The 14777-nt window shown below is 40.7% G+C and overlaps 1 protein-coding gene across 8 annotated transcripts in view; it reads left to right on the top strand.

The window, feature by feature from the left end:
• The window catches only part of zbbx (zinc finger, B-box domain containing), a 67361-nt gene that overhangs the window by 43685 nt on the left and 8899 nt on the right, over positions 1-14777 (top strand). For 3 of the 8 annotated variants that reach the window (XM_061781979.1, XM_061781977.1, XM_061781984.1), the window contains one exon: positions 11221-14375. The exons of 2 other annotated variants lie outside the window; for them this stretch is intronic. In XM_061781979.1, the coding sequence (XP_061637963.1) occupies positions 11221-11460 (240 nt within the window). In that variant the 3' untranslated portion in view covers positions 11461-14375. Of the gene's footprint in view, positions 1-11220; positions 14376-14777 lie in introns of those variants that run through there. 3 more of the 8 variants (XR_009789704.1, XM_061781983.1, XM_061781980.1) reach the window with 3 other exon arrangements.

Below are 14777 nucleotides of genomic sequence, written 5' to 3'. Positions count from 1 at the left end.
GAGGGATGCTTGTGTGCTAGAAAATGAGAGAAGAGGGACAATGCTTCTGGATCCAAGGGGTGATTTCTTGAGAATGCCTCTCTTATTTTGAGCATATTTGTGCTTTTCTTGAATGCTGTTTAAAATGTGCTTTACGATCCCGACACAGTCTCATTAGTTTGTGCATGTATGTGCATATTTTTGTCATCCTTTACTACTACTGCTGATATTTTGGTACAACTGCTGAATCGCCTTGTAATATTCAGATTACATCAGGCCAGCATAAACATTTATTGAGCCACATGATGCTCATTATGGTTTATTCTCCTGCTCGAGGCAGTGATATTACCAGCATTTCTTAAATGTTTTTTTTTTCCTACATAGCATCCATAGCAAATGTCCTTGGGCTAAAATGTTCCCATCAAAATTCCAGCCCATCGAGGTTTTAAGTTGTGTAGGTGTCAAGCCTGTGTGGTTGACAGTGAGTTACTCCACAACAACCCTTGTCACAGCGGGCATTCAGCACCTCGTCAAATACAGTACTGTCTGTGCCACAATCGTTAAAGCTCCAACTTTAATAAGAGGGAAAGGGCTCGAGATGGGTGGGAGTGGGGTTTGTGTGGGGCCAGGAGGTTGGACAGGGAATCACCTTGACAACACTCCACACTCATTTAAGCCCCTCTATCCCTCCATCTGCCCCCCGCTCATTTTTAAATTTTTTTCACAGCAAGGCTGAGATCCAACAGGTTTTATACATTCCGTGCTCCTTCAGGCAGTCAGTCAGAAAATGAAGTTGTTAGTATGCACTTTATGTCAGCCATACATTCACTCAGACAGACACAAAATATCACTTTAAATATGTGACTGAATTTGAGTGACAATTGATTTGAACAAATTATTTAATCGATTAACTAAAACAGAAGGACTAAGAGAACCAGCATGATGTGCAAAATGTGGGTGACATCCTTGTGGTAAAGATACATGTTACAATTAATTAATTATTATAACTGTACAGACTAATCAATACTTAAGGCCTGTCTTAAATTGGATGAAACCATTTCGCTTTTGGGACTGCCCGAGATTTAAAAAAAGAAAAAAAAGTGTAGCTGGATCACTTTAAAAATGTGAAAACAACGCTCAACCACGACCCCAGCACGGGGCCTATCCCATCTGACTTTGGTCGAAAGGCAGTGTTCACCCCGGACTGCTCGCCAGTCAATCACAGGGGACATACTGTATAAACAGCCATTAAGACTCACATTTACACCTATGGGCAGTTTTAGTCCTCAGTTAATCTAACAGGATGTTTAGAGTATCTGGATAAAATCCACGCAAGTATGTTGAGAACATGCAAACCCAGCAAAGGAGCACCTGAGCCAAGATTCAAACCCAGAACCTCTCGACTGTGAGGCAAACATGCTCACCACTCTTAATTCTTCCTCTTCTACATTATAAAATCATTACATTCAGATCAAGTACAAATCACCAATTGTAGTTTGACTGTATCCTAAAAATGTCTACACCTACTTTTCATAAGTGTTCAGCATATTAAAATTATATTAGTGTGGAACTGTGTCAAAATAATATACGGCTTCTCTGTTCTCAACCCACAGGATTATCCTCTTTTCTCTCTTTACTCAATTTAGACAGCCGTATATAAATAAGCCATTTTTTTCTGTGCACTTTTCCTTTTGAACTCGCCGTTATTCCCACTTTGGAAAATTATGTTCATGTTCCAAAACACAGAAATGTGTCTTTAAGTGCATAGTAATGGCGTCCAGCTCCACTCAATTAGGCTACTGAGAATTCTGCCAACAGGGGGGAGCAGAGAGCATTTTTGCCACCACTGTTGGCTTTTCATGATCCCTTGGCAGGCTGTCAAATTACTGAAACCTATTTAAGAAGCAAGGGGGACCAATAACACTTGGCAAGACAAATGTAAACATGAAGCACACAAGCGGTTTTAACTTCTCACTCGCTTTGGGAATAAGAACTTTTAATGGAGGCCTTTTGGAAAGATAAGATTTGTATCTGGTTTTACACTCTAATTGTGTCACTGAGCTAAATTAGTGGCCAATATCTCGTTCGCCATGTCTGCTTTGCAACTGATTGAATCTATCGGTATGTGCCAGTGCATTTCCCCATCCCCCTGTGTCGCTTAGTTGGACTGTGCAGGTGGTGCTGAAGCACTAAGTGGAGGTTCTGTGCCAATTGAAAGGCAGAAGCAGGCACTGGAGGGGGTAAGAAGCAGGGAGAATGAACACTTGAGCTGAATCATCACACATACACACTCCCATCGTTTCTGAGGAGGGCAGAAGGAACAGTTCAGAATCGAGTCAAAATGGACACTAACGTGCACTGACCGACATAGCCTACTAAGTGGTTGGTGTACTACCATTTTAGTCATGTAAAAACACAATTGTAAAGTCTGTAAATATGTATTTCTACACACCACGTAGCACCTGCTCAGCCTACCATAGGTCTGCTCGCTGTTCATGCTTTTCCATTAGCAAAATGACAAACAAAATGTTAGCTTACCCTGTTGCTGTGTCTGAAGTATTTACTCCACAATCTCCACTTTGCTGCAAAGGTACTTACATTTATTTACTTGCTGCCTACAGTCAGTCACCTCTTCTGGAATAAAAGGTTTCTTCTTGTTGTGGCCAAGTGCCACATGCTGAGATGTAATTGCATTCCATTGTTGTTAGTATTCAGTCCAAAATCCCCCTCATGTAGCGGTAACTACTACTTTGTTGTTGACCAGATATCCATGACAAAAGCATTTGCTATGCTGTGACATTTTTGCTGCACTTTTGTTTTCAGCTTTCTTGTTGGTGTTTTTCTCACCATGATTAGCGTGTAATCCATTACATCGTCACCCTCACCCATCTCCACACTTCTTTACCATTACAGAAGTCAAGTTTGTGAGGGGGAGGGGGTAACCCCGCTTTGTTGTGCTTCATCAATCTCGCTCTTGGTCTGCGCTGTTGATTGTGTAATGGATCATTAGCCAGTTGAAGGACTTTTGCTTTGACAGCTTGCTGTTGGCAAAGAGGCCTTAATGTGCTGCTTAATGTGTGTTGAAAAACTGTGCGTGTGTGCTGCAGTTGTTGCTGTTTAGTGTGTACGCATGTAGCAGGCATAATCGGCGCTGGAGGCCTTAAACTGAGCAGAGCACTGTGAATATCACACTGAGACTTGTAATACCAGATTAACACATACCACACTCAGGGCTTCCTAAATAGCTCCTGACATCTTTCAAACACCCACACACATACACACAGTAACACGCACACACAGATCACATCTGTGTTTCTCAATTTTTTAGCATTTTTTGTTGGGGGGTTTATAACAGAAGCTAAGCCTCTAATTTTATGTAACTAGTATACAATTGATGCTCTTTAAAGTGTCATACGATTCAACAATTTTCCTCGGAAAATTATCAGGATTAAAATTATTTATTGTGCTTTTTTTTTTGTGACAATTGTTAAAGAGGGGGGAAACCCTTAACTGGGTCTAGGGAACAACAAATAGAAGTTATATAATTTATTTTATTGTTATTTTGTATTATTATTTTTTTATTAATTTGTGACAAGTGTTCTTACCTCATAACATCAACAGTGGTTAAATTACTTCTTTCACTTGTTGGACATTGATGAACGCCCGCTGCTGTGATAACCAAAACATTTCATTTACAATTAAAAGGTTTTATAATGGAAAGAGTTTGACCAAGGAGCAAATTATTTTTCTGTTGCGAGGAATTGTTACTATTGTACACAAATACAATAGTATAAAAATATAATACAATATAATAGTGTACAAATATGTACTTTTTTGGTCCATCCTTTTTTAATGATGCTGCTCACCATACCTTTTAAAGTGCCCCTTCCTTCATTGATTGAATGATTGACGGTTGAGACACGTGATTGATGTGATCATAATGCCAAGATGTAAACCAATCATTGTGATTTCCGTATAAGAAATTAAAAGCTGTGGTGACATATGTGCGTAGTGTAATGTTGCATGATGCCACGGCTGCCACTGCTATAAGATATAGATGGAGGAGTGGCAAAAAGTAGGAGCAATACTTTTTTTGGGGGGGGGGGGCATCTACTTTCAAGTCAGACCACTTTTCTTTTTTCAATTTCTCCTACTGCCCTCCCTGTTAAACCCACTGCATTCACCCCAGCAGTGACCTCCTGCCACTTGCTGCATTTTTTTGGTTTGTGACACCCTGCGATTGGCTGGCGACCAGTTGAGGGTGTACCCTGCTTCTCACCCGAAGATAGCCGGCATAGGCTCCAGCACGCCCGTGACCCTTGGGAGGATAAAGCGGTACAGAAAATGGATGGATTGATGTTGTGACACTGTTGAGGCCACAAAACAATATGCCCTTCCTGGCATCTACTTCACCGATAAGCACCTTGGTCTCTGAAAAAGTGCATTTTTTCCTTGTGGTTTTGCTCATTGGTATGATTCACCTGTCTGTCATCTACTGTTTGTCCGTGTGATTTGTTGCATTGGACATATATGGTTGAATTTGTGTGAGTAGCGACCAGGATCCACTTGCATTACAAGTTGACTGTGACTTGATACAATTTCTTGCTGGTGTGCGTACACATGGTTCGATAGGTCTGATTCATTTTTCCCGTACGCAGTTTTGGGCGTAGACATTTAGTGAGAATCCTGCGGACTGATAAGTGAGGCTTTGTCTATGCAGTGTTTTCTCTTGCATTTAAATATGAAAAGTAGCAAGATTCAGATGAACCAACCAAGGTGAGACCTGAGACAGGAGTGCAGTTGACAGAAAGATAAATGGTGATCAAGGTTTAACTTTGCATGTTAAATGCGTGCTGCATTTAAAGTGTGTTAGGGACAGTGTGTGTAGACTTTTGGCTTTGATGCCAATGTCGCCGGAAGAGGGTCACCCACCACTCATCAGTTTCTTCTTAATAAGGTTAAGGTGGCACTGTATCAGGTCATGTTGCTCATACACACAAACATTCTCTATCAGTATCATAAACACACACTTGTCAGCACTGAGGTTACCTTTGCAGGTGATAAATTAGTTTTGAGGATAGGACAAAGCGCTCGTGCCAATGGCAGCTGCTACCCCCTCTGTGTAGGTACTTGCAAGAGTGCAGAAAGATAAACACCAGGCACTGAAACTAGTTTGTCATCTCAGTAGCAAATTATTCATGCACTCTCTCTCATCCTCTCTTTTTTGATCTCGCTGTATGTGTATGTGTGTGTGCGTGAGTGTTTGCTGCTATTTAGCATTAGTCCTACAAGCTAGTGCTTGTAGGATCGTGGCTACCCGTGTCCTCAGCTGAGTTCACCAGCACCACCTCATCTTTCACCGATGTGCCTTTGAGGATCACACAATAAACCAATTGCCAGTTTGATAAATCATGTTTGCGTTTACATTCACATTTGCTTTCACAGCCAAAAGTGGATTAATTTTGAAGATATGATGAAATTCCTGCCTCGTGTGTATGAAAGAAATGTGGGTATTATTGCCAGTTTTAATCACCTATGGTGACTAGAAGTCTGGTAAATCAGCTGCAGTCACCACAAATGTGACTGTGAAAAGGCAGGCAATAAGGAGGAGACAGAGGAGGAAGATCTTTGTCAGTGTCCACTGAGTTTATCACTTACAAAGAAGAGGGAAGAGAGACTTTATTAAACTGCTAGGCCCAGTTTAAAACACCACTTGGGATATGTGCATGCACTCTTGTCCACTTATAGTCACACTCACTCTAGCATTTATGTGTAATTTCATTCAATATGCACTGCCAATGAAAGGTTTGGTCACACTTTCTCCTGTTATTTATTTTGTCAAACTTTTGACTGGCACTTAAGAAATCAAGAATGTAAAGCAAATGTTCCCTTGTGGGATGACGAAAGGGATTTCTTCCTGTTGAAAATGCCTTTTCTCAATCAAAGGTTGTCATCTTCTTGTGACAAATAGCCTAATGCTTCGTCTCTGGTTCACTTTTTAGCATAGTCAAATACCCAATAGCCTTTGGTTGTGTAAGGATGCACACAGCTGCCTTTGAGACATTTTGGTTTGGCTTGGTCCTCGAGCAATGTCACGTTTGGCTGGTAATCTGTCCGGGGTGAAGTCTGCCTCTCACCCAAAGTAAGCTGGAATAGAATTAGTCTTCCCAGCTTTTCCTTATTTGGGGTTCCCATTTTGGATGAAGTTTTGGTGTCGTTTTTATGGACAGATGCCCTTCATGACTCGAACCCTCCCTATTTATCTGGGCTTGGGACCTGCACTGAGTTGGACTGACTTGCCCCCCAGAGAGCTCTAAAAGGCTAAGCAGAATGGAAATGAATGGCTGGATACATGGAAACATCCACAAAACAGCTCAACATAAAATATTGATTGTGAAAGTTAACTCAAGAGTTTCTCGAAAATTTGTTGAAGCGTACTCATTTATGTCGAGCGCTGTAGAAATGTATTCCATCCGTCGGTCCTTCCCTTTTATTATTGTAGGTCTACTGCTTATTCTGGTCTAGGTCATGCATGGGGTGAGAACCATTCCCAGCTGACAAAAGGGTAAAAGGCAGATGACAGGACTGGTTGCCAATCAGTGACAGGGTGATGGTGAGGATGATGGTGAAGAGGGCTTTGAGTGGAAATGGAACGCACACTATCTGTTGAATTTCAGCTGTGTAAATCAGTACACCACAGTAGCTCTATAAATGTGTGTGAATATAATAACAAAAATGATGCTGATGAGGATGTGATTTGAGAGGTTGCAAACAATAAATTGACATAGTGTCAGTCAACTATTGTGTGCTGGTATTTGTGCATGTGTCAGTAAAAGAGTAATGCCCATGCCCTGCCCATCTTGAAACCTTAACTATCCTATTTTGCTGCAATGTCATTAACCCTTGACCCTCGGAACCAAAAATCTCGAGGGAGTCATGCAAACACCATAAGATACTGTACATAAGGTTCATGCCTGTAGAAAAATGCTTTCAACATCACCACTGAATGAGAGAACTCCAAATGTGGTTGCCAGATCGGATGGGCACTGGCCGTCTATTTATATTCCACAGTCTGCTGTAGAACCGATGGCTCGTTACCAGAGGCAGAGAATTTGTGTTGTCTGCCTCAACTTCGAATGAATATCACCAAGGAAGTTGTAAATAGTAAAAGAAGATAATGAGATATGTTGTCTTCCTGCCACATTCTTGAATACAGCACAACACTCAGACAGAAACAGTATAGTAATATTGTATGTCAGTATGGCTGCGACAGAAAGTTGAACACTGCTGTAGCAATGGAGGGAGGGCAATTCCTGAAAAGGTGACAAGTGGGTGTAAATGCCCTTGTATTTACAGCAGCAGCAACGGGTAAGAATGTGATCCAGTTCCAGAACAGTGTTTTCCTCTCTGCCTTCCCTATACGCGTACAGATTTCTCGGCTGTCCAATTCCTCAGCATTTCTCGCACTGATTAGCAACTACCTACCTGATTAAATTTTTTTCTTCCTCTTTAGTCCTGCGATTATTATTATTTTTTTCATTCTCTTTTAATCCCTCTATGTCCCAGCAGTTTGGCGGCTTGTCCCGGTGCCCTGGGTAAGCAACCCAGGACCGACCGACAAATCAATACATCACTGTAATCGAGTCTGTCGGGTGTTCGATGTGTTTAATGAAAGCCCCTCCTTCTCTTTCCCCTCTTTGCACATGGGCTTTAGCAAAGTCCAGTTTAATGCTAATGGAGCAAAGGCATCCATGTGCAACAAAGCGCTACCTTTGGATGGGGGAGAGGGAGGGGTGGCTGCCTGGCTGGCTGGTGAAGTACCGTATTTCCACGACCATAAGGCGCACTTAAAGGTCTTACATTTTCTCCAAAATGGACGGAGCGCCTTATAATGCGGCGCGCCTTATGTGTGCACCGAGTTACAAAATCTGTAAATGATGTTGTGTGACTTTGATGAGCGCTCCGCTTGACTGACTGGGAGCATTTCCTGCCGACACGCTGCTTATATAGAGGAAAGGCGGCTGTGACGGAGGACAGCATGCGGACTTTAAAGGGGGAAGGGTGCGCGTGAAAGAGGACGCTAAAGGTACGCCCCCCAGTAGGTATATAGCACAGGTATGTGCATTGTGCAAAACAACATCGGTTTGGCACCTACGAAGAGACACGCTTACGAAGCACAGTTTCAACTGCAAGCTATCAGTTACGCGGAGGAACATAGGAATCGAGCAGCATCGAGAGAATCAAGATCAACTAATCCATGGTTCGCAGGTGGAGGAAGCAGGAAAACGAGCTTCGCCAAGTCAAGACGAAGCGCCGGGCGAGTTACGCCACCATATGTGAATGGATTGTGGATGCCTGCGCTAAGGTATCTGCTTTGACTGTTGTCCGAGCTTTCGCAAAAGCCGGCATCATTGCTGAACTGCCCCCCGGCAACGAGACTGACTCTGACAATGACGAGAGGGAACCCGGCGTGTTTGATGGAGAACTTGCCCAGCTGTTTATTTCGGATACAGAAGATGAGGACTTTGCTGGATTTGTGGATGAGGATTGATCAAAAAAATAATGTGAGTACATTGTTAAATACTTCAATAAAGTACAACCAAACTCAGTTTTGTTCCCGCTGCCTTTTTAAAAACATTGTTTTAGCGTGCATGCATGCTACCGTATGTTTTATGCTTGCGTATGTTTTACCATGCCTGCGCCCAATAATACGGTGCACCTTATGTATGTGTTAAATACAGAAATAGACCCCGTAACTGAGACTGCGCCTTTTAATACGGTGCGTCTTATGGTCGCGAAAATACGGTAGGTGTGATGGGTGTGAGGTCTTTTGGGGGTGCAGGTTGAGGTGTTTTAAGGTTAATCAGCATAGTTCCCATGGTGATGCATCACTCCAGCTGGTTAATTTGAAACAGTTAACTTTCAGTGTAAAAATATTTAACCTTGGGAGAAAAGCACATCGTGCCAGGTGCGACTTAAAAATGTGTATGTGTACGATTGCACTCACAGCTTCTCTTTGACAACATCAGTCTAGTCCTGCTGCTTGCAGTTTGATCAATTGCAGTATGTTCCAGCTTTGACCTACTCCCGCTGTGGGTAAGGGAGACAGATGGCAGGAAGGACATCAACAGAAAGTGAACCATGAGTGAAAGATGAATGTTTAAAAGAAACGACGGACAAACAAGGACAACAAAAAGCATCCGCAACCTGAGAAAAGATCTCAACAGAAAGAACCTCCCGTACATTTTCATCTGTTCACCCGAGTCTTTCACAGGTCAGCTGTGAGAAATTGTTCAGTTCAACCTCGGTCTGCCTCAAGGCATCCTCCCAGTTGGACATGCTCTTTACATGGACCAAATAGTGGTCTCAAGCTGCATACAGTGTCAGATCTTCTGATACCACATTTTTCAGACTGAGTACAAGTACGTAAACTTGAGTATTCGCCAATACTAAGTACCAATACAGTTCATGGTGTACCATTCCTTTCCCCCAAAGTCAACTGGGATAGGCTCCAGCACACCTGCGACCCTCGTGACGATAAGCGGGTCAGAGAATGGACAAATGTTAGTTTTATGTTTGATCTTTATATACAGAACTTTGTTACAGCTGGTGTTTTTTTTTTTTTAAGTGTTTTATGAATAAAGTTGAGTTGAGTTGTGTTACAACTCCACTACTCCACTTGCCCACAAGGTATATGTGCTGCTTCTATTGTGTGTGCCTTGGCCTCCAGTGTTGCAGTGTAGTGCACGCATGCAGATACAAACGTAAATTTGATGAAAAGAGCTCCAATATATAGCTTATTTTTCGCAGAGTAGAAAGAATACTGTATATCCCAATGAGTATTGTAGTCGTCTTTCTGTATATGTATATTTTCTGTTGCCTATTTAAAGGTTGATACTGCTACATTGATGCAACTGTAATTTGTTGTGTACAATGTGCATTTCCCCCCCAAAAAATGCTTTAGTCAATAGTGCGTATTATATAAAGATATGGTAAAAGTTAAAAAAAATTATTTCACTGTGAAATACGGTATATGAGTAGATGTGTTTTAGAACAGCCATAAATTAGTTTTAAAGCTGCAGTGAAAACTAGGGTGGGCCACAATAAGTAAACCTTAGTATTAATAATAATCCTAATCAGAATGAATTACGAAAAACAAATTAGGATAGGGTCACCGCTAACATTTATTGCATATAAAAATATAAATTTGATAGAAAGTCATGGGTGCGCATTATACACAGAGAGAAGGGGTTTCCTGATTTTTGGAGTCAATTTTGGTGGAACACATTATACTCGTGCATATTATACAGATTAAATTATGGTATTTGTTAGCCCGTCTATGGCGTTTTTCATTGTGTTTAAGCATTAGCTATGTGTTTGCTTAAATACAGAACATAATATTCTTTTTTTGCGTTAGCGTCACTGTAATCTTCAACTGGGAGTGTCAAACAGCTTGAAGCAAGCACATGATGCTTTAAAGAACTGTTTGCTATCTGCTAAACTGCACACCAAACGCTCAAGGAGGACAGAATAGTATAATATATGACAGGCTGGTAAAGCGTATCAGGTGTCGTAATATCAGAACAATTAATACAAAAATGTATGAGTCAGAGTACAACTACAGACGTACACTATTGTTACCAAGGCTACAGATACTGTTGTTGGTGCATCTAATTTAATCCTTAAACGTACCGCAAACTATGATGCTAAAACACTTTAATATCACGTCAAACTCACATTATAACACACATTACCCTTAAAAAAATAAATGGCTTACAGATAATTTGATTTTGGAAAAAAATGCAAGACATTTAGCACATACATACTGTATCAGCATAAAGGGAATGTAAAATGTTATGAATGGTGAATCATTATTAGCCTACGAGCATCCTGTAAAACACTAATGAATAACATGGGAATATTTGAGCTCATCCCTTTCCTCCTCTTCACTCTTCACACTCTACGCTCTCTTTTCACAAGATTCGCTTCGTCCACTTTAATGAGAAACACCTGTTAGAGCTCCTCATTACGCATCCCTTGTCAGAGGCCCCTTTAGATTTGCGGTGCCTCTCCCCTGCATTGAATGTGTTTGCATCTTGGGTTCATTAATGACAATTTTAGCATTAAGCATTTTGCAAATTTAGGTGATAGTGGATACTGCTAAATGTTGTTCCTAATACATTGGTCTTGATCATTGTTTCTATCTACTGCATTATCTGTTCTGCTTTATCCTCTTTGCAGGATTGCGGGGGAACAGAAGCCTTTGAAGCAGAGTCCAGTCTCCATACATCACCAGTAATTTGGAGTACTATAATATTTAAACTAGAAATATTGTGTCCCATGAGGCCCCTTCCAACAACTTATAATGCAGTATATCCATCCATTCTCTCTCTGTACCATCTATCCTCATTAGGGTCATGGGTGTGCTGGAACTTATCCCAGCTGAGTTCGGGCAAGAACTGCAAGTACACCCTGAACTAGTTGGACAATTTAGAATCTTCAATTAACCTAACATGCATGTTTTTGGAATGTGGGAGGAAACCAGAGTATCGGAGAAAACCCACATAGGCAGGGGGAAAACATGCATGTTTCAACCCACAACCTCTGAACTGTGAGGCGGATGTGCTAACCAGTCGCCCACCGTGCCGCCATTACAGTACATGTGCTGTAAAAGTTTCACAGATTCTAATAAGGTCACCTCGAATAGCCTGATAGACTTAACTGTCCTTTGAATTACATTAAATCTATGTCATAACTTTCTAAAAATGGAAGCAAAAAATATAATTTTACCATATATCATGTACCATCTCAAGTGTGACCTATGTTACGCGCAAACAGAAGAAATATTGACCACTACAAATCCTTAGTATCACAGGGAGTTCTTGTGGTAGCAAGTCATTGTGACTCACAAGGAATGACCAGGGTTATCAATACAATGATAAGATTACAATTGAAATACTAATACCAATATACAATCTACAATATTTCTATAAGTGGACTGTTTTCCAATTGCTCACTGCAGAACTACTAAACGAATGAGCATGCCACAGACGTGTCCCTCCTAGACAATGCAATATTTATTTTCAAAAACACAGTTTTGTAATTATTTTAAGCACTTATGGGGAAGAATTAGGACATACTTAGTTAAGAGATTTTTCAAAACACCGAGCAGGGAGGAAAATCCACGGACCTTCCTGGTTACTAGTCCTATTGTCTATACTGTAACCAGACCCCCTCTGGAACTCAAGTAAGGTTTTTCCAGACTGGTAGAAAGGTTGAACCTTTACATTGTGTCCAACTTGTTCAGGTAGTGGTATGTAACGTAAAATAGTATTCTGTTGTCAGACAAGTTCTTCTAATGGTAAAACTTAAAAACAATACAACATGTAACATCCATTAAGTTTAATAAATAGCGCTTTCGGTGATGAATTCCAATTTTTGCTTTAAATGTTGTCTTATCATCACTGTTAGTCTTGTGAATATGTATACGCACACAGAAAAACGCTAAGTTTCGAATAGTTTTATGTATTGGTTCTAGATTCTACTTTTGGGCTGCGAAACAAACAGTTTTTGCTCTCTGACCTCACAGGGACACCCAACTAGTCACCATGACATTAGATACTCTGACAAAGATCCAATACAAAAGTGAAAAGATTATTAGCATATGAGATGGCACTGAAAGATCTACCGATTAGGTCTTGTTCCACCTGTGTAGCAGTATTTATTATAGTAGATTGTCTTTACTGAGGGTTCCTACGTCAATGCACTGCAGCAGTTTAATGAATGTCTTTAAATCCCCCCTTTGATGATAGTTTTGGGGAAATGTGAAAGTGAAGCTAACAAACACTCCTGTGAATGTGTGATAAGTATTTTCTGGCTCATGTTTGTGTTTGAACTGCCTGTTGTCCTAATTATCTTTCCTGTAATGTGTTTTATATATTTTTTTGTTGTTGTTGCATAATGATTTTCTCTGCAGATTTATTTTTGTTAATGTTATCCGCACTGTTTGAAAACATGTTCCATGCTTCTCTCCCTATTTGAAATCCACATACAACAATTTTGTTTCTTCCCCCAAACCTGTCCACTTTCCATCAGTTGTTCCTGCTTCAGGGGCCTCCTTGAGCTGGAGGCTCAGTGGACGTATTACCGTTATTTAACTTTATGATTTTGTAGTAAAAACCTCTGCTCTTCTCCTACATACTCCCATAGCTACGCTGTTAATGGAACATATCTTGCAAAGCTTCGAGTTTGGTCCAGTAGTGGGCATTAATAACGTGAGCTGACCAATCAGTCTTTTGAGGTGCTAGAGAAGGCTGCAATTGGGAATGAGTGACAGGGTTAAGATGGAATTTTTGCAAAACTACTTGTGAACAAAGTCATAGCAACAGTTTTATCGGAACAATATTTCCTTGTAAAGTAGTAGAGAGAACAGCACTGAAGGGTTCATTTTATTTATTTTTTCATGATAGTCCCTTCCCTTTTCCAAACGGGTTATTTTTACCTGACAAATCATCTGCCATTGCTATCAAAGAAAGAATGAGGGCGCCATGGCTACACAAGTCGCTTACCACCACCAGGGTGTGACTGATTGGTTGATTGATGGCGGATTGAACTGAACTTTCGTGTAACTTTAGACGCATGTCTTTCCTGAATATTTTGGCTAAAGTGCGAATTGTGTAACCTCAAGGATGTTTGACTCTTCGACTCGTCTGTTCGAGTGCGTGTATGAGTGTATTTTTACTGCACTGTGTTCAGGCTGAGCACACAGCAAGGCAATTGGCGGGTAAAGTTTTATTAAAGCGCCATATAAAAGCTTAAGCTACTTTTATCCTTCTGAGGAAAAAAGGGAGAATGTCAGCACATAATTAAATTAGATGAAAGGCGAGGAATGAGCGACTTCCTCTTCTTTAAACACAAACGACTTAATCAGAACCTTTGGGCTAAATACGAGACAGACGGCTACAAGATCACGGGGAGGATAAACATTCCTTTTCGGTGTATTTCTCCTTGTCGTCGTCTGTCTCCTCACGTCTTCATTAACTGTCTGAACTGGCTGAATGTGCCTTATCATATTTGGTGTATCGTTGCATGCTTGTACAACCTATGAACACTGTTCCTCTTTGGGCTTTTTCCTCTCATCTCCTGCACCCTTTATTTCACCACGTTCACTTGCCCGGTCTCCGTGGGCCTTGAATGTACCTCCGGCAGCACACATCAGTGTCAGATTCTGTCGGCCTCAAATGCACCTTTCTGAAATATTAATTCTGTCACAGATGTCACTGATCTGTCACACTGTATGCCTGAAGAGACTGATTATTTTGAAATGCTGCCTTTAAACGATTGTTTTGATGTCTTTTGACAGTTTTCATCCTTGAAATAAATATCTGGCTACATCAGTCTAGTCATGGAAAATGCTTATTAAGATGTTAGCTGTTGTGGAATAAAATAATTCGATTTTTATTTGTATTTATTTTTTTTTCATTATATTGATTCCAGACACAAATAAGCAAGCTGCAGCTGGATCATACAAGGCTCCCCACCAAGTGCGATCCAGCTTTATATATATGAAGATACAATTTATACAGTCCCAAATGGAGTCATAAAATTCAACAAGTCTTGTTTTCAAAGCTATGCGTGGCATAGGAATGACAGACACCCATATCAAAACTATGGCAACAAAAGGACAGTTACGGATAATGAAATATCATAAAGGGAAAATCAATACACCGGATAGAATAATGAATGAAGCTGATGTAAATAAGTAAACATACTAAATAATACATTTCCTTTTACATTAG

Source organism: Phyllopteryx taeniolatus, chromosome 8 (genome assembly GCF_024500385.1).
Source record: "Phyllopteryx taeniolatus isolate TA_2022b chromosome 8, UOR_Ptae_1.2, whole genome shotgun sequence".
NCBI classification, from domain to species: domain Eukaryota; kingdom Metazoa; phylum Chordata; class Actinopteri; order Syngnathiformes; family Syngnathidae; genus Phyllopteryx; species Phyllopteryx taeniolatus.
Note: the sequence above shows the minus strand (reverse complement) of the source record. Positions and strands in the feature narration are given on the sequence as shown.